General features: G+C 34.0%; 1 protein-coding gene across 4 annotated transcripts; it reads right to left on the minus strand.

Annotated features, from left to right (window-relative positions):
• Positions 1 to 27,621, minus strand: Slc16a14_2 (Monocarboxylate transporter 14). 4 transcript variants are annotated; one of them, XM_011192538.3, is made up of 3 exons: positions 26,299 to 27,621; positions 1,966 to 3,834; positions 1 to 597 (listed from the first exon to the last, which is right to left on the minus strand). In XM_011192538.3, the coding sequence occupies exons 2-3, from the start codon at positions 3,827 to 3,829 to the stop codon at positions 437 to 439; spliced, it is 2,025 nt and encodes a 674-aa protein (XP_011190840.1). In that variant the 5' UTR covers positions 3,830 to 3,834; positions 26,299 to 27,621; the 3' UTR covers positions 1 to 436. The 4 variants fall into 4 exon arrangements, with proteins under 4 accessions (XP_011190840.1, XP_011190842.1, XP_011190841.1 ...); XM_011192540.3 differs by lacking the exon at positions 26,299 to 27,621 and adding an exon at positions 25,459 to 26,249; XM_011192539.3 differs by lacking the exon at positions 26,299 to 27,621 and adding an exon at positions 22,861 to 23,146.

Raw genomic sequence — 27,621 nt, forward strand, 5'->3', positions numbered from 1 at the left:
TTATGTTTCATGTTTTTTTATTAATTAAATTGTTCCTTTGTTTTTTAACAAATTAATAAATTATAAATGTTAAAGTTACACTGTAGTTTATATTAAATTAGCGTAGTCGTTGCTAATAAAATATAATAATTTTTCGACTTACCTATGCAAATATGCATATTCTAGAAAATATTTAATTACAATTTCGTAACTTATCAGTATAACTTATTAATTGTATTTAAGCTATTTGCCTGACTTCGGTTAGGAAGCTTTAGTTTCGTCTCGGACACACATGCGAACTTATGTACATATGTATGTGTGTATGTATAAATCAAATGGACATACATACACGTACAATACATACACATTTTAAATTCAAGTCTTTAGTTTTACTACTTTATTGTTATATGTTCATTCAGTTGTATCTATTATTTGAATTTTAACTTCATGATTATACTTAGGCTCTTGGGGGACTCTGCGCAGCGTTTCTTTCATTGCGCGCCTTCTCCCAGTCAGCAATATAAGTCAATGGGTAGCAGAGGAATGCCGAAACTAATATCAAGCCGCCAGAAAAATAGAACGCAGCATTGTAGTCTTGTGTCAGCTCATAGAGAATGCCTGGAATGAGGGGAGAATATTGATTAATTCAATAAATGGGCACTAAATTATGTCAGTGAATTTAAATCATTTGACAATACTAAAAAAATACACTTTTTATTTTTCTGTCTTTGGTCTGTCTGTCACATGCATACACATTAATTAATTGTTCAAATTTTGTTCAGCAAAAGTTTTAGAAAGTATTGATGACGTTCATTTCACAGATACAACTCTGAAAACTACAGGAACCTAAGGTTTAGGGTCACCATCGATGTGTCTAATTTCACGTACGAGAAAGTATTTGTTAGTTGAGATGATTATTTGACTTTATTATGGAACATTTTTTAGCAATAAATAATATGTTTTGATTATACACAATTCTTAATGACACATTTTCGATATCCCATATACACTCACTTAAATTTGTGATATCTCATATATCAACCAGAATAAAGCCCACCGTATTTTTGAAAAACCTATAATTAGGTATATGGGAGCTAGGGGAAATTACGACCCGATTTTAACCACTTCTGGTAAAGAGACACATTATTAGAAGAAAAGGATTTCCTCTGAATTAAATTAAGATATCTGAGAGATTTACCGTGAAGTGAAGGATTCAGAGTGAATTAAAAATTTAGTTATATCCGAAGTAGGCGTGCTTGTGAACCGATCCCTATTCCATCCGTATCATCATGGAGTTAAGAAAATATTATATACCAAATTTCTTTGAAATTGGTCGAGTAGTTTCTGAGAAATGGTTATTAACCTCCGGACGTGAACAAAACTATAATACTTCCTTTGCAGCATGTTGCGAGAGTATAAAAAGGAAATAGATGTGGGTCTTTATAATGCCAGATATCAATTATTTCATTGCATCAAATTAAGTTAATCTATTTCAAAGCTATTTTATACTATATTTAAATATAACGAGATTATTTCCATTTACGAGCTTAACCCGATAATCTGTAATTAAGAAACGAGATTTCCCATACAAAATTCCTCGCTGGATAATCCGAGATTATAAAATTATCTCGTATTATACAACTAGATTTTCGTTGTTATTCCTAGGTTTATCGATAATTTTGCGAAGAGGATAAATGTCAAATGAAAATGTAAACAAAAATGGCCGGCAGCGAGAGAAATATGTATAATACAACAACAAATGCAACACATTTGACAATTGATAATCTCATTTGGCTATATGTAAACGGTTAGATTATTGAACGAGCTTAGAACGATTATTATATTTTTGTCAATGGTATGCCGAAAAATAAACTATTACGTCTAACAGACCAACTGTGATTCGTGTGCCTCTTCGTTTATTAGTTCGTTATTTTGTTTTTTTTTTTGTCGGTCAGTATGTATGTTTATAGAATATGTTTGATGTACCTGCAATAGGATTTCCAACTGTGGCTGCAATTCCCTGAAACAGCATAAGGAAACCAAAGGCATTAGTTAGTTTTTCCAATCCAATCATTTCCACGGCAATTAGGGAACGCAACGCCGAAAAACAAGCAATACAAACACCAAAGAAGATAGCAAATGCCCACTGAGTCACAACTGTTATCTGCACACCACTGAAAATTGTCGCCAGGCCACCTGCTGTGATTGCCACATTGTTCAGCCAAAGTGGTTTCACGCTGGGGATCGAGCTGACCGTACCGCAAACTAACCTAGCAATTGTGTTAACCAAGCCTATGCCGAAAACGACGCTAAGTGCCGTACTTTGGTCCATGCCCGCCGCTTCGGCGCGTTCTCTCAAGAACATGAAAGGCACAAAGAAACCCATCATGGTGAGAAAACCGCTGAAAGCCAGACACATGAAGGATGGCGACTTCAGCAGTGACGTGTCCAACATCGTCGATAAGGTGCGCCGCACAGCTTCGGGACAGAGACGGCATCCCTTTTGGCGATCTTCAAGCATATCCTGTTTGGTTGGCAGACGTGTCACCGACATATGATAGGCGAGTGAAGTTTGTGATTGGTATTGTGGGATTCGTGCTAATGAGCCAGTGAAGAAAATATCATCGCGATACATTGGTCTAGTGTGGATATTGTGTACGGTATCTTGCGAACCGACTGCACTCTTCTTTCCAACGATATCGTTTGGCCGTCTGCCAGATACTGTATGTCTGCGTGCCTGTATTATAGCTGGTTTTGCCTCAGTTTCGATTAAATTCTCATTCTCGGTTTCTTCTTCATTCTCTCCAACTGTTGTCAATTCTTTGTTAATATTGAAGTGAAGTTGGGAGGGTTGTGGCTCGCCGTTCGGAGTGGTTGGCTGTGATTTTCGCAGAGCTTTCAATTCGGTGCCTTTGCCGGAAGAGTTCGAGAGGCGACGTTCAATATTAGCACCTCTAAAGACTTCTGCCGCTGTTGGATAATGATGTTTGGGAGACGCCCCCATATAGGTGTTATGTGCTGAATTCGGCATTGAATATGCGAAACGTCCTTCAGGCAGTGGTTTAGTAAAGGCAGCTTGATGGAGTTGAGGCGTTGGTGCAACAATATTGCCATGTCCATTGCGTTTCTCATTATCATTCTTGTTCTCGTTTGTGTCTTCATCAACAGCCAGTGTGATGGGCTGAATTGGTCTAAACGCGCATGCGAACAATGCACATAACGCAATTATGCAACCTTGGATTAAGAGTGTGAATCTCCAACCCGACTTAAGCAACATGTCAGTTAATGGGGCGAATACAATGGTGCCCACACCAGAACCACACATAGCAATACCAGTTGCCAGAGCGCGATATTTTTCAAAATAAAATCCAATAATTACAACGGCCGGTATATAGACCATGGAGAAGCCAATGCCAGCGAGAATTCCATATGTTATAAATAAGACCTCGATACTAACAGCAAAATATGATATGCCAAAGCAGACTGCGGCAAATAGTGCACCAACCATAGCTACAGGGCGGAAACCGAATCGATTTGCTAATGCACTTACAAATGGTCCAGCCATTAAATAGCAACCGCTAAGCAGTGAAGACACCAGTGCCGCATAACCTTTTGTCACTTCAAACTCCTTGATTAAGTCGTTTTGAATAAAAGTAGAACAAAATACGATGCCGTCTAGTACCGTGCAACATAAAAATGATGCTACCATCACAACCCATGCCCAGCCGCTATCCGGTGGAACAACTACCGCTGCTGTTGCTTCATCAATTTCGTAGTCTTCATCTTTTCCATTTAGCGGCTCAGCAACAGCTTTGGCCTCCTCATGTGCTCTCGAGCTCTGTGTTGCCATTTATTCTGAAAATATAGTTCAATGAAAGCGAAAAAATAGTAACTACTTTGTTTTTTACAATTGCAATAGTTTAATTTCTGTTATGATTTTAACATCGATAAGGTATTTTGTGTAATACAGAGTATTTTTATAATCAACAATTTAAATTGAGAGATTATATTCAGCCAGTCACATTGTATATTTGACGTCAGCACCTATTTAAAACAAATCATTTGACTGTGGTACTACTAGACCATTCGACTATTTAACACACTTTACAATTATACTTATACACCACCGAATTATACTTATACACTCTTAGAACAACGCTTAGTCGCTGGACGTTATTCTCTACCTACTGCCTATAGACTTGTTCTGTAAGCAACTGTCAGCGTAGGTGGCACTTAGGCTGAGGGAATCCTTCCTTATAGTCACCTATAATAAGGAACACTCTAATATACTTAGCAGGTTCCCATTCCCACCTAACACCACGGATTTTTGTAATCCGTCAGAAATAAATCTAATTTCTCTCCTTAATATTCCCTTTACCACTAGAGAGGACAGTGATAGGGTGAGGGCGAGGTTGATCAAAATACGGGGATAAGTATATGTACAGATGGATCCAAACTATAGGAACGAGTGGAAGGTAGTGTCATTAGACATCAAAATCGCCTTCCGACTTGCAGATTAATTTCAGTGTTTTTCAAGCAGAGACTCCCGCAATCAAAGAATGCCTACTCTCTCTAACAAAGAGAGTGCAAACAGCAAGAAATATACGTATTTATTTTTATAGACCTTAAAGTCATCCTTCCAACATCCACTTTACCGACATACCTAAAATAAATCCATTTCTGAAAATGTTGTCAGCTATCGCTTAATGTAAAACATTTGCCAAATACTGCGAAATATGTGCCGGAAACATTGAATTTAAGAAACTCTTCGGTAAAGAATGCGTACAGATTTCACTTTAGACTTATTTAAAAAAAATTAATTTATACGCCAAATAATAAGTATATATTTACCTATTTTGGATATATCCTTTGTCTATTTTATAAATATATAAATTTTTAACAAATGTTACTTAAATACCACAGTTATGTGGAACCGTCACCCGGTTTATGATTTTATTTTCGTCCGACGCGAACTTTTTCAACGGCTCTTTTTCGGCACAGCTCACAATGCTTAAATAAGCAATATATGATTTCATCTCTGCGAAGTAACGAAAATCGCGTGTATGCATTACAGTTTGGTCATGTGCCTTATGCTATAACACTGAAACTTATTAAAAAATGTTATGCTATATTTATCTGGAACCAAACTAAACAAACTGAAATTGTACCGATCGTAAAGTAACACTTAAGCGATTACGCTTCGTACAACTATTTTTATATATTTGTCCAGATATTAACTTCCTATTTATTTAATTAAGATAATTTCGAGTATTTGGAAAATTTTGTTGCTTGACAACCGAAAGATTTGTAGTAAATACTGCTTGAGTTTACAATGCAAATTCTAACGACACATGGTTGAAGATCATGCCTTTCGTGTGAGATAACCACTGTAATCTTATTTTGGAACCATAGTTCGTTATCTTTATCATGTTATTGTGAAATACAATAGTATTTTTGATTTATCAAATGTTTTAAATAATCAGTAATTGTATTGTTTGTTGTTCATTCGATTTCGAATGGCACTGGGAATTCGCTTGATAAACACATTTAGAGGTGTTATTTTCAACTTCGTCAGAGCTTTTTCTCACTTAATCTTTTGAGATCAATTCTAATATCCCTTAATTTGTAGAACCGTTTTGCACTGCTTCAAATCCACTAATAACATGAACAGCTCTTTTCATTTCAGGAATGCATTTTCAAAAGAATGAACTGTTTGTTTGTGGTATTTTTAACAATATAGCTTCAAACATTATTATGTATAGTTATATCAATTTAGAATGTTCTTTGATTCCTCATCGACGTGTTCTAACGATCTTAAGATCACTGCATCCACAAGCAAAAATCCGACTGTTGTTTAGTAGATATGGAGCCGAACTTTCAGTATAAAAACTGATATATATATATATGTATATACCACGGTAGTTTCGAAACTGATGTGGGAATGAAACTTAACTGAAATTCATCTGGTCTAATCAAAGTCTTTTGAGAGCCTTCAGTTACCAAAGTGTTTATAAATTTAAAGTTCGCACAAAGATGCTCTCGGTTACGACTTTTTAGGAGAGCATAACTGAAACAGTGAAATTTACAATGAAGCTTTCTGGCTGGACTTCAAAAGACGTTATTGCCCATGTAGACCAATTAAAATGTTGAGCATTCATAATAATATATTGCTTTAATAGAAAAAGTCAACATTACCGACTCTGTTTTATTTATATAATACGCATGTATGGTTATGCTTGTTCGTACAAGTGGATGTATACATATGTATGTTTGTCTGGCGGAAAATATGTCACAGTATTCGCATGAGAGTTGGTTCATGAGCACTGAGGGAATGTAGTATGAGATTCATCTCACATACAAGAAATAACCCACTAAGAAATCGTGAATGATCTATGTACATATGTCATAGAAAAACGAAAATCATCATATATAGTATATAGCCTGAGGTAATTCCTGAACCGATTTCACTCATTTTCACCATCAACATATATTATACCTGAGAGTATATGCTTACATAATTTGGCTAATGTTTTTCACATATTAACCGAATTATAAGCTATTAAGCCCCTCGGTTTTTTTGAAAATCCTATAAATAGTATATGAGAACTAGGGGAAGTTATGACCCGATTTTAACCATTTCTGGTAAAGAGACACACATCTAAAAGAAAACGATTTGCTCTGAATTAAATTGAGACATCTGAGAGATTTACCGATATTTTCGGTGAAAAATTACCATAAGGCACTGAGTTCTTCATATTCGATATCGGGGACATTGAAAAGTTATAGTCCGATTTCGACAATTTTTCACAAGTGATGCCACGGATCTTATATACAGTATTTGTGTGAAGTTTTATTTCGCTATCTTCATTGGACCCTTATGTATATCTTACAAAGTGAAGGAATCAGATGGACTTCAAAATTTAGTTATGTGGGAAAATGTCGTGGTTGTGAACCGATTTCATCCATTTTCCACACGTGTCGTTAGGGTGTCAAAAAAAAAGTATATACTGAATTTCATTGAAATCTATCGAGTAGTCCACGCCCATTTTCCATTTTGTAAAAAGATCTGAGTGCAGCTTCTTTCTGCTATTTCTTCAGTAAAATTTAGTGTTTCTGACGTTTTTCGTTAGTGAGTTAACGCACTTTTCGTCATTTTCAACCTAACCTTTGTATGGGAGGTGGGCGTGGTTATTATCCGATTTCTTTCATTTTTGGACTGTATTAAGAAGTGACTAAAAGAAACGACTGCATAAAGTTTGGTTTTTTGGTTTGTGAGATATATACAAATAACCGATTTGGTGGCGGGGCCGTCAAGATATCTCAATTTTGACTCAAGTTATCTGTGGCACGGACGGACGGACAGACAGACATTCGGATATTGACTCGTCTCGTCGCCCTATATCTAACTCGTTTAGTTTTATTACTTACAAACAACCGTTATGTGAACAAAACTATAATACTCTCTTAGCAACTTTTGTTGCGAGAGTTTAAAAATTATATTTCAATAGGGAAGTGATTTGTTACTTGCAACATTTGAAATTACTTTGACACTTTCACAATTCACTTAAGCCGCGTATTGCATAATTTGAAAGAGAATTTGCGTCAACCGATTATATAGCAATAATTCCGAAAATTTTATTTTATCATTCTTATAATACAGAATTGCATATTTTTGCGCAAATGTGTGTATGTACATATGTATATGCATATGTATGAAGGTCCGTACAAAGACCTTGTTTTATGAAGCTTTCTAAAGCGGAAATCTGAAAATCTAACACTCAACTTATTTGATAAATTATTTAGATATACATATTTCTTTGGGAATATAAGGTTAGGTTAGGTTAGTCTGGTCGGCCTGTAGGCCACGCATAGACCAGTTGGGAATATAAAGTGTTATACGAAATTACATACATGCATACATATGTATAGAAGTAGATATTTGCGTATACAATTTCCCTTCAAATATTATTGAACCATTTATTGAATCATTTGTGCGATATCTGAGTATACTACAAAACAGTCCTCTGAAATGAACATTTCCACAAGATCAGTATTCGTGCTTTTACGATTCTGATCATTGCACGATGTGTAAACGACCGACTTGGTTACGAAGTGTTGGGAAAGTGGGACAGTTTGTTCTTAGTATATTAAGATTTCGTTCTGAAAACAAACTACCGCAAATACTCCAGATGGTTCAAAATGGTTACGAAAGAGTACGCAGGTAGACCTTGGCGTACTCTGAAGTTATACACTTTTAGAGCATGAGGTTCTGTAGTATATAGGTCATCGCATTGTTCATTGGACCACATTAATTTCGGAGTACTCTCTGATCCAAAAGGAGTAACTTTTACATGAGTTCATAAAGAACTCGCGATTTTCGCCGTGTTATTTTCCTTGTTGACATCTTTTGCCGAGCCCCTAAGTATATATACTATGTACTTGCAGATATGTATGAAAAATATATTTTGTGTACGTAATACAGTTTTTTATGTTACCCGTTGAAAATGTTATTTTTGTATAATTTGTAGAAATGTCTATTTTTGTATTTAGTGTTTACTGTGATAATATGTGTATATATAATGTTCTTGAATGTCCAGACAAACACTTATGCTATAATATATGTATGTATGTATATGTGTATAAATTGTATTTATATGGGTTCATATACTCAACGCAACTAGTGTTTGGAATATTTCATTTGTATTTATGTACATACTTGTTCAAGATTAAGATCGACACTTTTGACATTTATTTATGTCCTATGTTAGGGATTTCTAAATTTCACAATATTTTTGTAAGATATGTTGTTATTTGTTTTTGAAGAATTTTAGATTTTACCAAACAGTATACAAATAAATACCTCAAGCAGAGAGCAAAGTATGAAAAATAAGAAAGGTATACATTGACGTAAACTATATTATGGGTATCAAACGTAAAGTATGTAAAGGAAGCATTAAGCACAAATTGTTTTGACCATTTTTTTTTTTTCAAAAAATTGAATCCTCTTTTATTGCATTTTCATTTACAGTAATATATTTATCTAGAAATTTTCATTTTTAAAACTCAAGCCAAAAATAATTTTATAAGAGAAAGGATTACAGTAATTAACATAGGATATCAAGAGCACTTTGCAACAATATCTGATTAAATAAGATCTGCACTAATCTACGAATTCTATGAATGTGTAGCCCCTTTTAGAATTGTAGAAACCATTTACGTTTATCTTCAGACTGAGCTACTTTAACTGATAAACTAAAAAACTTAGAAGTAGTATTTTAAGATATATTTTACTCCGAATTTACTTAATTTACTTAATTGTTATTTTAAGATTGTCAAATGAGACAAAAACTGTGAGAGTGTGTACACACAAGGCGGACGTCATAAATATATACACACATTGAAGGTAAAAATACACATGATAATATTATATTTGCACTGAAAATTAAATATGGCCCGTAAGACTGCAAACATTTTAATATTCATACCATAGCCACTTCACCGCTTATTTATTGTTTAGTGGAACATTTCCAACAAGATCAGTACGAATATATTATCTAATTACAAATATATACAGAACTACACATGATCACGAAATGTATTTACACAAAAATATTTAACGCCAGTGTGGATTTTGTTTTATACTGCCTTATGAATCCTTAGAAGCACGTGGCACATTACAATTTCAGTTATAATATGAGGCAAGAATGTGTGAGATTCGATTTAATAGTAGCCAGTAGTAACAGTAGCGGGGAGATTATGCTAACTACGAAATATACATAACTCAACTTTTGGTTAGAATAAATAATAGATAAAATACATATATAGCAATAGCAATTAAATATTTCTTAGATTATAGAGTGTTTGATTGTTTTTCCTCTGTGGATAATCTAACTTCAAATTATATCTATGTTAAGAATAAATCTTCTCTTAAAATATGTAAAAACGGAACACTTACTTGCATTGACTTTAAATCGATGTAGTATTAACAAATCAAATTCTCATATACAAGAAAGTATTTATTATACTAAGTACATTATTCAGATACAAGAAAACGCTTTATTTATTTTACTGAATGTACCATGAAAAGTGCAAAAAGGCCAAAATTGAGTGAAATTGATAAAACAGTAATTTTGGCTTTGCGATCTCAGGACATGAGTATACGCAGAATTTGTGAACAAATAAAGTTTAGTTAGATTACTATCAATGTTTTCCTTAAAAAATTTCCAAAAATTGCGTCCATAAAACGCTACCGTCAATGATGACCACCATATTAAGCGGATTAAAATTCGGAACAAATTTAAGCCCGTTGAAGACATTAGAGTCGAGGTTCGGAAACTGAATGGAACCAAAATCAGAACCCGGATTGTACTACGGCGCCTCCCAAAAACCACTTTTTTCGGTAAAAATACGACAAAAATGCCTCCAGTGGGCTAAATTGCACAATTAGTATTGGAGAAGTCGTATTTTCAGATAAATCCAAAATTAACCACTTCGGTTCGGACGATATATCGCACGTTCGCAGAAAAGTTGGTGAATGATCTGCAAGATCGGGGGGTGTTTTTTTTTGATCGTGGTGCTGGAAAGTTGCCCTTAATTGATAGAAATGTTAACCCAATTAAATACCAACAGCTCTTACTGGAAAACCTGGCCCTTTCAATTGAATATATTGGGTGTATTATGTTGGACTGACACGGAAACAGTCCCGATATAAACCCCATAGATAACCTCTGGCCTATCATGAAAGTGGGGATAACAAAGAAGAGACCAAGGACTTTGCCAGATCAAATATATTTTGAATGAATTCTATCCTTAAATTTATACTGCTGATCTTCCAACAGCTAATAATGTTTTGACATCAACTTTCGCGGATGACACAGCTTTAGTGAGCCGTAACAAATGAAACATTATAGCATCAAGAATATTATCGGAGAACTTAAGATCTGTCGAAGAATGGCTAGCCAACTGGCGTATAATTGTGAATGAACAAAAGTGTAAGCACGTTACATTTTCGCTAAGACCAAAAATGTGCCCGGCAGTAAAAATGAACAATATTCTAGTGCCTCAAGCGAATGAAGTTACCTATCTTGGTATTCACCTAGATAGAAGGCTTACGTGGAGAAAACATATATCTAGTAAAATAACGTGCATGAAGATAAGAGCTGTAAATTTAAATTGGCTTTTAAATAAAAACTCTAAACTTAGCCTAGACAACAAAGTGCTTTTATACAATGCGGTCATAAAGCCGATTTGGATGTATGGCATTCAACTGTGGGGTACGACCTGTGCAACTAATATTGATATAATACAAAGGTTCCATTCGAAAATGCTTAGATCAATCACGTGCTCACCATGGTACATTCGCAATGAAAATATCCATAAAGATCTTGGTATCCCTATGGTGAAGAAAGCAGTAGAGGACAGCAGATTGAAATATATGTATATCTAAACTCCGTGATCACCCAAACCCATTGGCTAATGCCTTAGTACATTCCTGCGATCAAACACGCCTAAAAAGAAGGGATATGCCTGCGTACTAAAGAGCAACGTTTCACCAATACAGCTCAATCACTTGTTTGAGCATGTCTAGTTTTTTAAATAGATTTAAGATTTTATAACTTATTGTTAGGCTTAAAGTAAAAGCAGATTCAATAAATAAAGAAATATTGAAAAAAAGAGTATAAAATGTTCGGTTACACCCGAACTTAGCACTTCCTTACTTGTTATCCATAGCATTTTCAACGAAATTAACGATTCGGTGCACCTGGTCAATTGTTGAATGGTGATCACGAAAGCCGAACTTTTCAATCTATTATTGATTTGAACCTCTTTATGGGAACTTTATCGAAGATTTTCGATAAAGCTGGCAGAAGCGATATTGGCCTATAAGATGTGACATCATGTCGCTCATTTACATGAATAGTGTCATTACTCAAAAAACACGATTTTTGAGTTGACTATGCAGAAATGTGCGCAATTTCATGGTCCATATTGTATAAAAATTCATTCTGCTGCACAGAAAAATAAACCGTGAAATAAAAATATACCCTTGTTAAACTATTCATGTAAATGAGCGATGTATTGGTTTACCCGTCTTAGGTATCATAATAACTTCAGATACTTTCCAGTGATTGCCTAATATTTCTCCGGTTATTAAGTCAAACCCAGAAGATTTTTGGAGCCTTGCGTTCCTGATAAGACTTTTAATTTCTTTACTAGTAACTGGAAAATGTTGACGAGTGGATCCAACCAACTATTTTCACAATTTAGCTCATGTCCATCTTTAGGTGTAAATGTATTTCTCAAATGATTTTCAAATACTTCTGCTTTTTGTGCATTCGTTTTGGCGCATTCAGTTTAGTTTAATTTTATTGGTGCGACATTTTTTCTTTGTTTAATAATATTATTTGCAGCTTTCCAGAGCGAATAATCGATAAATTTATCAGATTTGGACAAATACTTTTTGAAAGAACAGTTTTTAAACTGTCTAATGTTTGTTCTTAGTTCCGCTTTACATCTATTAAGCTCAGTTTTGAGAGCAGCCGACCTAGTTCGCTGCCATCTTCGTTCAAGTTTGCGTTTTTATAGATACCTTCCATGATGTATTTTGGGAATTTGTTTACACTTTGTTTTTCTCGCGAATATTTGGTGTACTCTTCCACGTAGCATTTTGAATTACTTTTGTGAAAGATTCATCTTCAAAATCTAAATCAACATCTATCGATATGCGCTTCAGCTTAAAATCGACTTTATTCAGTATAGTCTTAAATTTATACCAATAAGATTATAATGTTTATTAGATAAAGAAGACATGGCTATCATTTACCAAACACAGAAAACTTGGTAGCAAATCTCTTTTGTTGCTTTATGTATTACTATCATATTTGTTTACATTACACAGAAATGGCAAAATCCTCATGCCCAGTTGCCTATAATGTAAGTAGAGTTTTGAAATTGGAATACAGTTGAACTTAACTCGAACTCCTATATCGGGAAGTTCTCCATAACTAATTCCCTTGAATTGGCAGTAGAAGTCAAATTTCATACAAATTACCTTCCGTAACTCGAATGTCTGTCTAACTCAAAGGTTTTTTTGTGGATTATGGTGATTCGAAGTTCAACTGGGGTTAGGTGAGATTCAGAGACTAAAAACAAAGGAATGTTCACTATTTTTTTAATATATACAATCATATATTTCATTTAAACAATTCAGCGTATTAAAGATATATGTATGTTTAAATGGTATTTTGTGAAATTTTTAATTCCGAAAACTCAGCCGTTGGCAAATCATCTGCCATGACGTGTCCAAAAAAAGGTATTAAGGTGGACATCATAACTCATGATTGGTTAATTATAAAACAATAAACCAAAAATATTTCGAATTATAAGGAAAAAAGAAAATATTGAAATTTAAATTTTTGAAAGAACTTAAAACAAAAAATTTACTTTTTTGATCAAATTTTCGGCATACAAAATAGTTATAAAAAAATAGTTGCATCGAAAAAAATAGTTATAATAAAAAAATTAGAAAATACTTCGTTCATTAACCAGATAATGTCATTCCAAAGATTTTTTTTTATTTTTTTATTACAATTGTACCTAGTATACAATGATTAAATACTAACAACAATTCAATTCTAATAACTTAAAAATATTAATTAAAAGCTAAATGCAAGAGAAATTAATTTGCTGCTACAGTTGCCTTGCTAAGTCTGAAGGCCTCTTACGTTTCAGTCGGTGTTCTCGTTCAGCAGTACCGATGAGTCTGGATGCCTCTTCATTTACATGCAGTATAAATCTCATTTCGTGAGTCTTTGCAAGTTTGGTTATTTCGTTTACTACTGAATTCACACCAAGATCACAGTGAAGGTCAGCAGATCTAACATACACTTTTGAAATCCAAAGATGTATGCAAAATTTGAACACAATCGTTTCAGTACTTTTTGAGTTATCATGTCCACCGCCTTGATAAATTGAGCTTTGAGATAAATGCGTTTAAAGTTTTACATTCGGACTGACGTGGCCTGATGGGCGGAGCTTCCAAAGGGCATATCTCGTCGAATATTAGTCGGATTGATTTATATTATTGGATAATATTTTAAACATGTTGTATTGTATGTATAATTGTATTTTTTCAATAATACAGTAGTTTTCCGAAATAACGAATATTCGTTTTAACGAAAACCGCAAATTTGTTACATGAGTACCTTAAATAACGAACAACGGGGATTTGAAAGTACTCGGTTTAACGAACAACATGAAGAAGACATATGAAGAAAGAAAGAAAGAAGAAATCAAATAACTTCAAACCAGAATTAAAAGTAAAACTTAAAAAAAATTCAAAAAATGGTGCAAATTGAAAAAATGTTGAATTTCACAAAAAAGCTGATCAGCACCAAATAGAAGTATAAGTGTCAAAATTGGTTCATATTGGAGGAATTTAGCTGATTTGAATTGTTTTGTTATGCTTTTTCATTTATTAACAAATAATAATAATAAAACAATTTATTAAACTGCAATTTACGGATATTTAACTCATTTTTATTGAAAAACATACCCTAAGTGAGTACTCGATTTAACGAAAAATTCGATTTAACGAACAGGCCTGACAATTAATGTGTTCGTTATTTCGGTAAACTACTGTATTTACTTAGGTGGTTATTTTATGGTGAAAAATATTTTTTTAGAATTTACATTCTATTGATGTTTTAATACGTTTAAAAAATATTTATAGTTGTAATAAATGTGCCTATTCTAATGCTTAACCCTTAATATATTAACTTTTTTGAAGGAATCTATTAATTTTATGACAAACGTACAAATTAACAAAATCTATTATGCAGCAACTTTCAAAGAAAATTATTACTTTCGTTGTCTTTATTTTTCATTTCACAAAATTTTAAACACATAATAAAAATTGAAGCAGTGCTGACAATTAGCTAAAACAGTCCTACTTGAAAATGTAAATTCAATGCTGTTATCTGATTATACCAATTCTGGTAGCCATTCGCAATGTAAAATCTTGTTATAGTAGACATGGCAAGTAGGCCAGCAATTACAGTAACTTTACACAATTCGGGTATAAATATTCGATTATGTTTTTATAAGAAAATGATTAATTTCATTCAGCGTACTTTAATTTCTACACAATTATGAATAATAATTAGTAAGACTTCAAAAATATGTTAAAATATTTCAATATTTTTCCACTGCGTAATTATTAGATAATGTTATAAAAGAATGCAAATTAGCTCTCTTAACTGTCACATCAAATAGCGTTGAAATACATATGCAAATGCATATATATGTACGTATGTATGTACACAAATGCACGTACATGAGTATTTAGTGTAATCAGTATATAAATTACTTAGAAATAATTGATTAAAATGTGCTCATATATGTATATTTATTTATAAGCATGTGTAGACGATCGCCACAATCATACAGATTATACAAGTCTAATGACCCAACAATGAAATGTAAATGAACTTTGAGTGCAGCCTTACAATTTTCTACCAAAACACTACTTTCCGATTTCTGATAAGAGAGGGGACAAGCAATGGGATATATGCATGTATACATATTTATTTACGTACTGACACACATATTTATAAAAACATACGAACAGAAACAGCATTCATATACATATACATATATTCATATATATTTATTGATATATAAATACATCAGCTTGCGTCGTTCACGCACAAAACAAAGCGAAGTAAAATTATATTAAGTTCATAAAAATGTCAACTAATGTTCAAACAAAGAAAAATAATTTTCAAAAAGTTTTCATTTAATAGAGATCCCTTATTTAGAACCGGTGGAGTTAAGTGGCAGCACGTTCTTTTCGAACCTTTCATTGTTATAGTTAAAAAAATATATTTTTTTCTGATTTTGCAAAACTTTCTTCCTTAAAAATTATAATTTGTTTTTGTGTTTCAATATATTTAGAATCTGTTTAATTATAAAAGACAATAACTAAATTTCATGAAAACACTATAAGGATGAATTATGGTAGTATGACATTAAACAAAAACAAGAAAGGAAGGGCTAAGTTCGGATGTAACCGAACATTTTATACTCTCGCAATTTATTTATTTAACTTTTTTTATATTATATAATACACAATTTGACCCACATATTCGTCATATATATGGTATAAAGTCCATTGAAAGTTGGAAACCATAATATTAGGTTAGAAGCACCGAGGTCCTCGTGTTCGATATATGGGGCCATAAAAACCTATGGTCCGATTTCGGCGATTTTTAGAATGGGGCTGCCACACTATAAACGTAGTATTTGTGCAAAGTTCTGCATCTATATCTTCACTAGTGCTTACTTTATATATTGTAAAGTAAACGATTCAGATCGTCTTCAAAGTTCTGGTATATAGGAAGCAAGCGTGGTTGTGAAGCGATTTAGCCTATTTTCACAACATATCATTGGGATTTAAGGAAACTATTACAAACCAAGTTTCATTGAAATCGGTAGAGTAGTTCCTGAGATATGGTTTTTGACCCATAAGTGGGCGATGCCACGCCCATTTTCCATTTTGTAAAAAATCTGAGTGTAGCTTCCATATGCTATTTCTTATGTGAAATTTAATGTTTCTGGCGTTTTTCTTTAGTGAGTGAACCCACTTTTAGTAGTTTTCAACATAACCTTTGTATGGGAGGTGGGCGTGGTTACAATCCGATTTTCTCCACGGGGCCACGCCCACTTCCCCAAAAAAATTACATCCAAATATGCCCCTTCATAGTGCGATCCTTCATACCAAATTTTATTTTCGGTTTTCGCCATTTTGTGGGCGTGGCAGTGGTCCGATTACGCCCATTTTCAAACTTAACCTTCTTATGGTGCCAAGAAATACGTGTTCCAAGTTTCATCAGGATATCTCAATTTTTACTCAAGTTACAGCTTGCACGGACGGACGGATAGACAGACATCCGGATTTGAACTTTTTTCGTCACCCTGATCATTTTGATATATATAACCCTATATCTAACTCGTTTAGTTTTAGGACTTACAACCAACCGTTATGTTGACAAAACTATAATACTCTCGTAGCAACTTTGTTGCGAGAGTATAAAAATAATCTGAGTGCAACTTATTTCTGCATTTCTTATGTAAAATTTAGTTGTTTTGATGTTTTCCGTTAGTGATTTAACTCACTTTTAGTAATTCTCAACGTAATTTCCACCCTAACCTTTGTATGGGAGGTGGGCGTGGTTATTATCCGATTTCAACAATTTTCATGGATCCGGATTTCGAATCCACTTGTCATCCTGATCATTTATATACATATATATAACCCCATATCTAACTCTTTTATTTCTGGGTGATACAAACAACCGTTATGTGAACAAAACTATTATACTCTCTCTAGCAACTTTGTTGCGAGAGTAAACATGAAACGTAAATAAATATGTGTTTTTTTCAAGTTACGATATTTTCCCCACTTTTGTCGATCATATCTATAGAGCGATTTTAGATTGAAGCTCTACGAAATTTCCAATATTTATGGATTGACACTGGTTTACTTAGTGAATTAAGGCCTGTATACAAGCACTATGCGGTTTTTTATATTCTGACAACAAACTAAATTGAAGCTGGTGGAGATAGTGATCATTTGAAATTTCACTAGATAATAATAACAAACTCTTCAAGTTCTACCGTTCTAGCCGTTTCGAAACACACCAATCAAACATTTAAGAAAACATTTATAGCTGAATGATCGTTACGACATCAGTTTACGTAGTTGACGCCTCTTATCCTAATAATATGTAGCTGTCGTAACTGTGTCGCAATTAAAAAACAACGCCTTAATCTGATATGAACATAAGTACAGTGTACAGTTAGTTAATAACATTTGTGTATTTGTCTCCGTATCTGCTTTCCTGTTGCTTATATTAGGTCACAAATTATGATCAACATTTTTATTTGTTCAAATATCAAATATTTGAAGCGTGCTTTGGATTACAAATGTACAAGTTTTATTGATATATAAAGCCATAAAGATATTAAAAGAAAGATTAAAAAAAAACGCTTGACAACGAAACGACGCACAGAACCCAAAAGCCTACAACATTCTATTAACATTTAACTGCTACAAGGCAACTTCAAGTACTCGTATGAAAGTAGATTTGTGTACTGGCCTTTGAATGTTTGTAATCGACGAATTGTTAGCATAATCAGTCAACTTGCCGCTGTAAAGATTATAAAATTTATTGCTCTCGAATAAAGTTATAATTTATAGCTAACATTAAAACAATAGTTAGTAACAGGCTAGCCGCAATAAATAAATATAGATCTCGAGTGCAATTTCTGGCTTCCTACTGTGCTTTTATAGTACATAAATATATTAAACAAGTCTACTACAGTTCTTTTGAAACTTTCGCTTTTAGGCAAATTCAAGCCCAAATATTATATGCGAGGAATTCTTATACTACACTAGAACTGTTTTTTCTAAATAGATCTCTTTATTTTAGTGATCGCACAATGAAATTTGAAACTGCACGCGGTGTGCATATAAAGCGTGTGTTTGAAGTATTAAATATTCATTATACTGCTTTGATTTGATAGTATGACCATACGAGTTTAGGCAGATAGCATTTGACTTTGTTTTTGCTCATCTGCGTTTGCATATTTGTCATTTATCCATTTATTATCAAATAAATCTTGACTGATCGCGTTTAATACGAAATGCGAAACAAGTTTTGTATCAGTTTTAAATTCAAATTTTAATGAAAAGGTTCTATAGGTTATCTGGCTAAACAGACTTTATCAGCATTTAAACTGCATGGATGATTGTATACATATGTACATATAAATGTTTATATGTAATTATATGCACATGCTATATTTCCTAATTAAAACTGTTTACTAATATTCAAAACAATAAAAGCAAAACAGAAATACGAATGGAGGGGCTTGAGGTGTTGCAAGCTGAAAGTTAACACATCAACACACGATATCTCATATTGCGCATACAGAGAAATTACAGGCCTATCATCTCTTTCGAAATCACTCTTGTGCTTTGTCAATTAAAAAAAATATATTATTGTGAATTATTTATCACTAGCAGACCACTCCGGCTTCGCACGGGCTTAAACAAACATTTCAAAAGTTATAAGTTTTTACACACTTATGCACACTCTCCCATACATATGTATCTACTTTGCCGTTTCTTGTGTGGGTTCATTTTAAAAAAGTAAAAAGTGAGGAAAATTCGAACATAAAATTATATTTTATTTGCAATGAGCTAAAACTTGATTACGACCTCTAGTCTTTTGTGTCCGCTGTCGATGAAGGCGTTGGGAACGCTCAGAGTTCGACGTCCTAGTGCGAGCTTGTATGTTTCTAATATTTTGTTCTTCAAACTGCTGCACACGCTCCGTACTCGACTCTCAAGCGCGTACTTGGCAGGTTTTGAAATTTTGTTCAGCAAGCAGCTGCGAGCACTCGTTACTCGACTCTTAGGCATGCGATTACGAAGCGAATGGAATGACATGCAAGACGATTTTCAGCTTCAGATTAAGATTCTCCATCACGGAGTATTTTTGATACCCTCACTTGGGAACTATTTCCAGAAGTTTGAGATTCTAGCAATAAATATAGCCTATGTTACTCGGGGTGAATGTAGCTTTCCAATGGTGAAAGAATTTTTGAAATCGGCAGAGTAGTTTTCGAGGTTATTCAATACAAACATACATACAAATCTTTCCTCTTTATAATAGTAGTATAGATTTACCTTATACAAGTACTTATGAAGAACAACTCTTAAATGGCGCATGAAAGGAAGAATCTGCAATAAATTTACTACTCAAACGGAAATCTGGTGTATATAATAAAATAAAAAAAAAAACAAATATACAGTTGATCTCCTTTTTGCACGGTTAACTGGGACAGTAAATTACTCGTGTAAAAAAAAAACCGTGCAAAAAATCAAATTTTTATATAAAACTCAGTATTGGGACCAATTTAAGAAAAAAATCGTGCAAAAAATAGAAAACTTGTAAAAAAGATCTAATTTTACATGAAAATCTATCTATTCGTACAGTGAGAATTTACACTGTTGTTGTTGTTATAGACTTTTTTGGTATTATATGTATGTACATATTACTGTTAGAAGGAACAAACAACAACTATTCTGGGAATGGTAAGAAAATAATACATTTCAAAGTTCCGTCATTAATCGCTGTGTCTTCTTTTTTCTTACTTCTTCATACAGCTTCATTTATTTGTTTACGTATTGAAATTTCACTTTTTTCACTGGCTTTCGAATCTAAAATTTGTATTTTTTAATTTAAACCAAATTTAGAATATATTAAATTCTTTAACAGCAATGGATTTGTTACGTATTGACGTATGGAATTTTGATTTTATTGCAAAAAAGTATACAATTAAAATAAAAAATCCGTGTAAAAAAAGGAAAAACCGTGTAAAAATGGTAACTGGGAAGTGTTCAAAAACACCGTGTAAGAAAAAATCGTGTAAAAAAAACCGTGTAAAAAGGAGATCAACTGTACTATACTAAGAAATATAATTTAAAATACGAGGCAATAAGTGAATATTTTTTTAGGTAAATTTTACACTTTATCTATTATACTACGGCATACATCTTTGGGGTACTGCCAGTAAGTCCAATGTAGAGATTTTGCAACGTTATCAATCAAAAACATTGCGGTCACTTATTAATGCTCCATGGTTAGTTACCAATGAAGCTATCCATAACGACCTAGGTATTCCCTTTATAAAAAATGAGATCCCAAAACAGTGCTAGATATCTTGCACGTCTCTCAAACCATATAAACCCAATTGCTGTTTGTCTGTTAGATACAACTTATGACACTATACGGCTAAAACGTTCTCATATCTTAGATTTACCATTTCTCTAATGCCCGGTTTCACAGTTCGTACTTAAGTTGTGCCCAAATAAAATCTTAGCTAAGCATTGTTGTTGACTGAGTAGTCATTTGCGTTTCACAGTCGATGCTTATTTTCTATAAAATTCTATTATGATATATGGCAGCACAATGAAAAACATTTGTTTACAAATACCATCTGACAAATTGAAATTATTGTTGATGAAAAATAACTTTGCGACGAATAAATTTAGAATCTGGGAAATGGATGGAAACAATAAAAGGACACCGAATTTCACCGCAAGCGAGTGGGGGCACCTATTGCAACTCGCAGGAAAGCATATAACCGTCATTGAATGCAAGAAATTCCAAAATTTTTTTAGCAAATAATTTTTATTTTATTTTTTTGACAATTAAGTCAATATTCAAAACAAAAATCAGCTGTTACTTAAGCACTGCTTAAGTCTCCCATTTTCAGTACTTAAGCAGAACTTAAGTATGAACTGTAAAACGCAATATTTCTGTTTTATCTTAAGCACAACCTAAGCACTGACTGTGAAACCGGGCATAAAACTCTCTTAGATTTAATTCTGGCAAAAAAACCAAAAAAAAAAAAACATGAATGAAAATGAATTTTTGATGGATGTATTTAATAACCTAAGTTAATTATATTTTACTTATGTATGTATATGTAAAAAAAAAAATAATCCTTTATGTAGATTTGCTTATTTGCTTCTGCCATTACCTACTAGATCTAATTTACTGAATATCTTAATGTAGATAGATTGTAAATAAAAATGAAGTAAAAAAAAAAATCTATTATACATAAAAAGCAATTTACTTTACATAGACTTTGCCACTAATGACGATGGTATTATCGTATTGATTGCATTCAAGTTTGCTTGTCATAAATATAACAAAATTAAGAAATCCACCAATACTGATCCAACTGTAACGGGTTAAAATTATATATTTCATCTTAATTGCGTGTATAACTACTGTCATCCGCAGATAACGCCTATGTTAACGGCAATGATCTAAAGAAAAGGATTTAAATAGGTGGGTGGACAATGACAATGACCTTTAATTGAGTACCAATAAAACCATAGATATTCTTGGTTGAGTTCTTTCAACGAGTTCTGACAACGATCCAGATGATATATGGACTTTTTGATATTGGCGACAATAACAGCTGTAATTGGAATTATGATTATCTAGATCCACCGGTAAGAGAAATTATAGACTGATAGCCTCTTTTTGACAGATCACGCGTGAGTCGTGATAAGCTGTCACGTTACTTTTGTTCAAATTGTTCAACTTTATTACGAAAATTCTCGTTCTGTAAAGAATGAGTTTCACCCGCGTCGCCCAACTAATGATCAACATAATCGACCTACTGCGCATACTATTCACAACACCATCACCCACCTTGATCACGCTTGTCATTCGCCAGTTACCAGTCGTAATGTTCGAACGAGTCATCGAAAATTGGACTCAACGGATGGACCATCAGAGACGTAGCCGCGGACAACATTTGGAATAGATAATCTTTCAAAAATAAATGCCAAAGAATGTTCTTTCGAATGATAATAAACATTTCCCATTAAATTTGAATTTTCTGTGTTTTTTCTTTAAAAAAGTGGGGATCCTCGAAATGGGTCACACTTTAGTAGTGACAAGTGCGCAAAGCAAAAATGTTAATGATAGATTCCATGAATTGATCACTAATTAAATGCTATGAGTTTTGGAAATCAATCTCCGTTTAGCCATTTATTATTTTTAAAAGTGTCTCTCCAAATTTAGCTTTTCATGGAATTTCCCATGTGAACAACAAATTTGTCTCTACGTAATGAGGACACAAAAATATTAAATAAAGTGCCAATATTTATGTGTTTCAACACTCAACAATTCAACAACAACTGTAAATCGCTTGCAATCGCATAACAAGTATTAGAAATAAATAGAAATAATTTATCAAGAAATAGAGATGAATTAATTAAAAAATCACACTTACGAGAGCAATTCAAAATAGTAGGTGAATTAATGCAAAATCACGTCGCCAGACACTCATGTGTATCGGAGGCTAGTAACTACTAAGTGTTTATTAACAAATCGGGTTTGAGTGCTTTTATCTCTAAATGTTTCCCAAAAAACCACCTGATCTGATAATCGCACGGCTCACGTAGTAGATGTTATAAAGTACGTATGTACGTACACATAAACGTACCACACTTACATACATATGCACGCATGTGTGTTCGTACTTTAGGCAAGTTGCGCAAGTGACCGACAAGAATTCAAAAATAATAAATGAAATACATACATATGTATGTACATACATACATATGCAGGTGATTGCTGATTATGATACAGATTGCTTATCCGTACGTGCATTATGCAATCAATTGACGAATATACTTAAATACAAATTGTTGTATTTTTTTAACCAACAAGTAGTTTGAAGTTAAAGTATTTGCCCATGCCAGTCATGATTGTAATGCAACGCGTCGATTGTAATAAATAATTATTGGTAAGGTCAAATTCTTCAAATATTTCGACAGCAATAAAGTGAGAGCAAATTGAATAACATTTGTATATGTATAACTGGCATTTGTTTGCTTGTGTATGTATGTGTGTGCGAAGCTTCTAGGCCATTGTTAGAATGTCTATTGTTATTATAAATAAAAAATCAAAAATACAAATATTTCGATTTTTCTGATTTCTCACAAAATGAAGCTAAATCTCGCACCGGCCCCTTTTTCCTGTGTGTAGCTGATAACGATTCGCAGTCGTCATACATTTATTTGTAAATATAATTATAAGCACATAATGTGTATGTTCACATTCATATTCGTAAATGTGGTAATTCATACATACATAAATGTGCTAGCGAGCATGTGAATTGTTGCGATAAACTTTCGACATGCCGCATTGTGTCAACGCCGACTACATGACACTCTTAACGCTCACATGCTTGTGGTCGCTATAATTGCGGGGACTGAGCTCTGTGGGCATGCGGTATGCACTTAAATTTTATGCATATACATATATACAGTGAATGCTCTACTTGCGGACACCTCCAATAAGAGGACACATCTATTAACCGGATAAAAATTTAGGAACCAAGCTTTACGTTGCGTTCTCTCCTCATGACCGGACGGCGGATACTTTTTTTATTTTCATATCCTGTAGTAAGTGGACGCGGAACTCTCTCTCGACAAGAAGCTTAAATCACTGAACGAAAGTGTAAAGAAAACAGTAAAAAAGCTCTGATAAACGGATGTGAAGCTCTAAAAAATGGGCTCTCAGAACAGAAAAGATAAAAGCATAAATATATATGTAAAATAAATTATTTAAGACGAAGTTTTTGTATGGATTTTAGTAACATTTTTACTGGTCCACTCCTATAAGGGCACAAAAATTGTGTAACCATGAGTGTCCGGTTGTAGGAGGTTTCACTGTACATACATACGTATATACTCATGTGCATGGTACATGTGCATGCATGTGTGCATACATTTTGGAACTATCTTAGAAGTTGATTTTAACTTGGGTGTTGCGATCGTCACTTTCACTGTACTACAGCTTTGAAATTGCTTTGTTCAAACAAATCTAGAATTTCAAATATTTTCAATAATATTTGTTCTTTCCAAGAATAATATAGACAAGATTACAATTGTACACCAAAATATACTTTAATTAAAGAATTAATGCTTTTATAAAATATATATTTGTGTCAACGAGACCGATCTAATATAAGATCCGTTGGTATTTCTATATGTTAGGTATACTTCAAAATATAAGCTATATATATGTCGGAAACTTTTAAATTAATGGGCGTTTGTTTCTCTCTTAGTGGATATAACAAACAAAAAAAAATATCTGATCTCTAAGTCGAATATATATCATATGTATCGCAAAAGCAAATGCATCCCAAAACACCTTTTAGGTGGTGCGCCATTTCCCAAAGTGAAATTATGTGTCGGAGAATTATAACCTAAAACCTAACCTAAAAACAAAATAAATTTGGTGTGATACTTTCAGAGATCAATTTGAATGCTCTAATAAAACATATGTACATTTAATAGGCGATTACTCCTTGTTAGGTGCCAGCCAGTATTCCTGCGTATAGAAGCGCCCTCGGATAGTAACACCAGACACTACAAGTCTTGACCCGATTGCGAACAGCTAAGAGATGTTATGAATTTTTTTGTGATGAAAATAGGCTCGAAGATTATCCCGGCAAAAGGAAACCGGTTATTCGGAACTTGCAATGTAACCCAGGTCTTGATTTTTAACTACCGTCACACAAGTGTGTATATAAACTGACACAAATATAATATTATACACATGAACATAGTGTATGTAATGTCTAAATATGTGCATATGTAAGTTGCAGAAAATGCCCTTAATTTAGTGCCACGTGCGTGTATAATATTCATTTATTCTACACATTCATTTATTCTGGCGCAATAAGGCTTCAGAGAAGTTCAAATACCCAATTCTGAATATGTACTCGTATCTGCAGAGCAATGAAATATACTATTTAAGTCTGCAAACGTTTCTTTTCTTAATGTTACTGTTTATTTTTGTCTTTTTGTTTTGCTCCTACCTTAACTGCTTTAACCGGAGAAACCGCTTTTGAACCGCTCGTATACGAGTACTACGCGCAGTCATTACCTAATAAGAGACTAAGCCAACAAGCTACCATTCGCGCATTACCAAGTGTGCGCTGCACTTAGGCCAGGCCAGTATCTACTGGGAGCGCTAACAGCGCCAATAACGTCTACGTAATACCCAATGCCAACAGCTTCGGCCATTGTACACAAAAAATAAAGCAACAACAGCAGAGCGGTATTTCAGCACCATTAGCAATCATACTCGTACTTTCGTGATTCGTATTGGGTAGAGCAGCAAATACGGCCGGGTAGCAAGAGTCGCAACTGCTCGTGTAGCGTGCGCGATCCGCTTGCCGCCAACCGGTGCGAAAGCCAGCTCCACAGCGAGCGCCAACACGACCTGTTACGTGGTGTTTGTGATAGCAATGGGCCGACTGTGAGAACGCGCTGTTCCGCGCACATTGCCGGTCAAGTGGTGGTAGTAGTGTCACATGCACATGCGTGTACATGAGAATATGAGTGTATGTGTGCTCAAAGTTTTCCACGATTGCAGTCGAAATCGGTTGGAAAGTGTACAAGTGCGTGCGCACAACTGTGGGATAAGCAAGAAACGAAAGGAATGTGTGTGGTAGAATTGGGTTAAATATTAGACACTCGCTGGTGTCTCGAATGCCGTCAGCAAAGCTACCAGTTCCTTGCTTGATTAGAATGTCTGACCAACGCTAGTGCGCGATCGATAGTGAAGTTAGTGAATTGCTGTCGGCAATACAAATAGATATGTACATATACGTACAATAATTTAAAATTTAAATGCGTGAATAATTTTCATTTACCTGCAGTGTGTTGAATAAATAAATAAATTAATACGACAAATTTAGTCGTTGGCGTCGATCCACAATTCTCTGCGTTGCCGTTTGTCGCTGGTGTCGTTGTTGTCGTCTTTGTTTATTATTATGGCCCAATCGTTGTTATTATTGTTTTGTTTTTATCGCATATATACGCACTCTGTGGTTGTTTTGGTTGATAGTTGTTATCTCTCTGTTAGCTTTGTCGTCGTTGAATGGTGTTCGCCGCGCCGAACGTCTGACGCAGTTGCAGCTGTTTGCATGCGCGAAAGCAACAACGGTTGTTTTCTATGTTGTTCAGAATGGTTGCACCGATGGATCGCCTCACGCGTATGCACCTGGCGTGAATTCAGAGGGCGGTCTACTACGTAGACTGTGGGCGACACTTTCTACACCAGTTCGCCTTTCTTTTCGTTTGCACTTGTGTGTGAGTGTGTGTGAGCAACTTGAACTCGCTCCCAATCACCAAGTTGTGTGAGTGCTTGTGTGTGGTAAATCGTACGCGCACGCCTTTGGTGTGTTAGTTGAATATTATGTGAACAAACAATCGGCGCAAATACTGCTTCGCGCTTTTGCTGGCAATATTGCTGTGTGCTCCGTTCACAAAACTTAAGAATTTCCTCTTTTAACTTTGCATTTACTTTTACCTTTTTTTATGTTGCTATTTTCGAATTGTCTTTACTTGTGTGTTGACTATTCATTTGCTTCTTGTAGTCACAGCTCGTTTCGATTTACTAAATTTAAATACTTTTCACTTTTTGCCTTCCGTTTGCGTTTGTTTTTCGAACACTACGCGCACATACGATACATACGTATGTGTGTCATGTAATTATATTTTCTTAAAATATGCCTGCACACTCTATATATGTATGTATGTATGTTTGGGTTTCAACGTACGCAAGTGTGTTTATTTATTTTTTTTTTTTGTTCATTAGTTTTTTAAAGAATACTACATAAAGCAAAATACAAATGGGCGAATGAAGAATCGAATATTGAAAAACTGAAAGCACGTTTTACTGTTGCGCGATGCACTAACTATTTACATATGTATAAATGTATGTATGTATGTACATATGTATTTATTATTTAGTTATGTGAACGTATGTGTACATCTCTTGCCGTGCTTGGTGGCGTGGACGGTAGACGTGTATGTGTTGTTAAGCTGTGGTGGCATGAAAACGAAAACTAAACACTAGCTAATAATCACCACTAGTGCCGATCAATTTCAACTAGACGATTGCTTATCATACGGTAGCGACGAGCCCGCAACCGTTTCCTCAGACTGCTTTCAGATAACTAAAGGAATGGAAT

Source organism: Zeugodacus cucurbitae, chromosome 6 (genome assembly GCF_028554725.1).
Source record: "Zeugodacus cucurbitae isolate PBARC_wt_2022May chromosome 6, idZeuCucr1.2, whole genome shotgun sequence".
Classification (NCBI taxonomy): Eukaryota; Metazoa; Arthropoda; class Insecta; order Diptera; family Tephritidae; genus Zeugodacus; species Zeugodacus cucurbitae.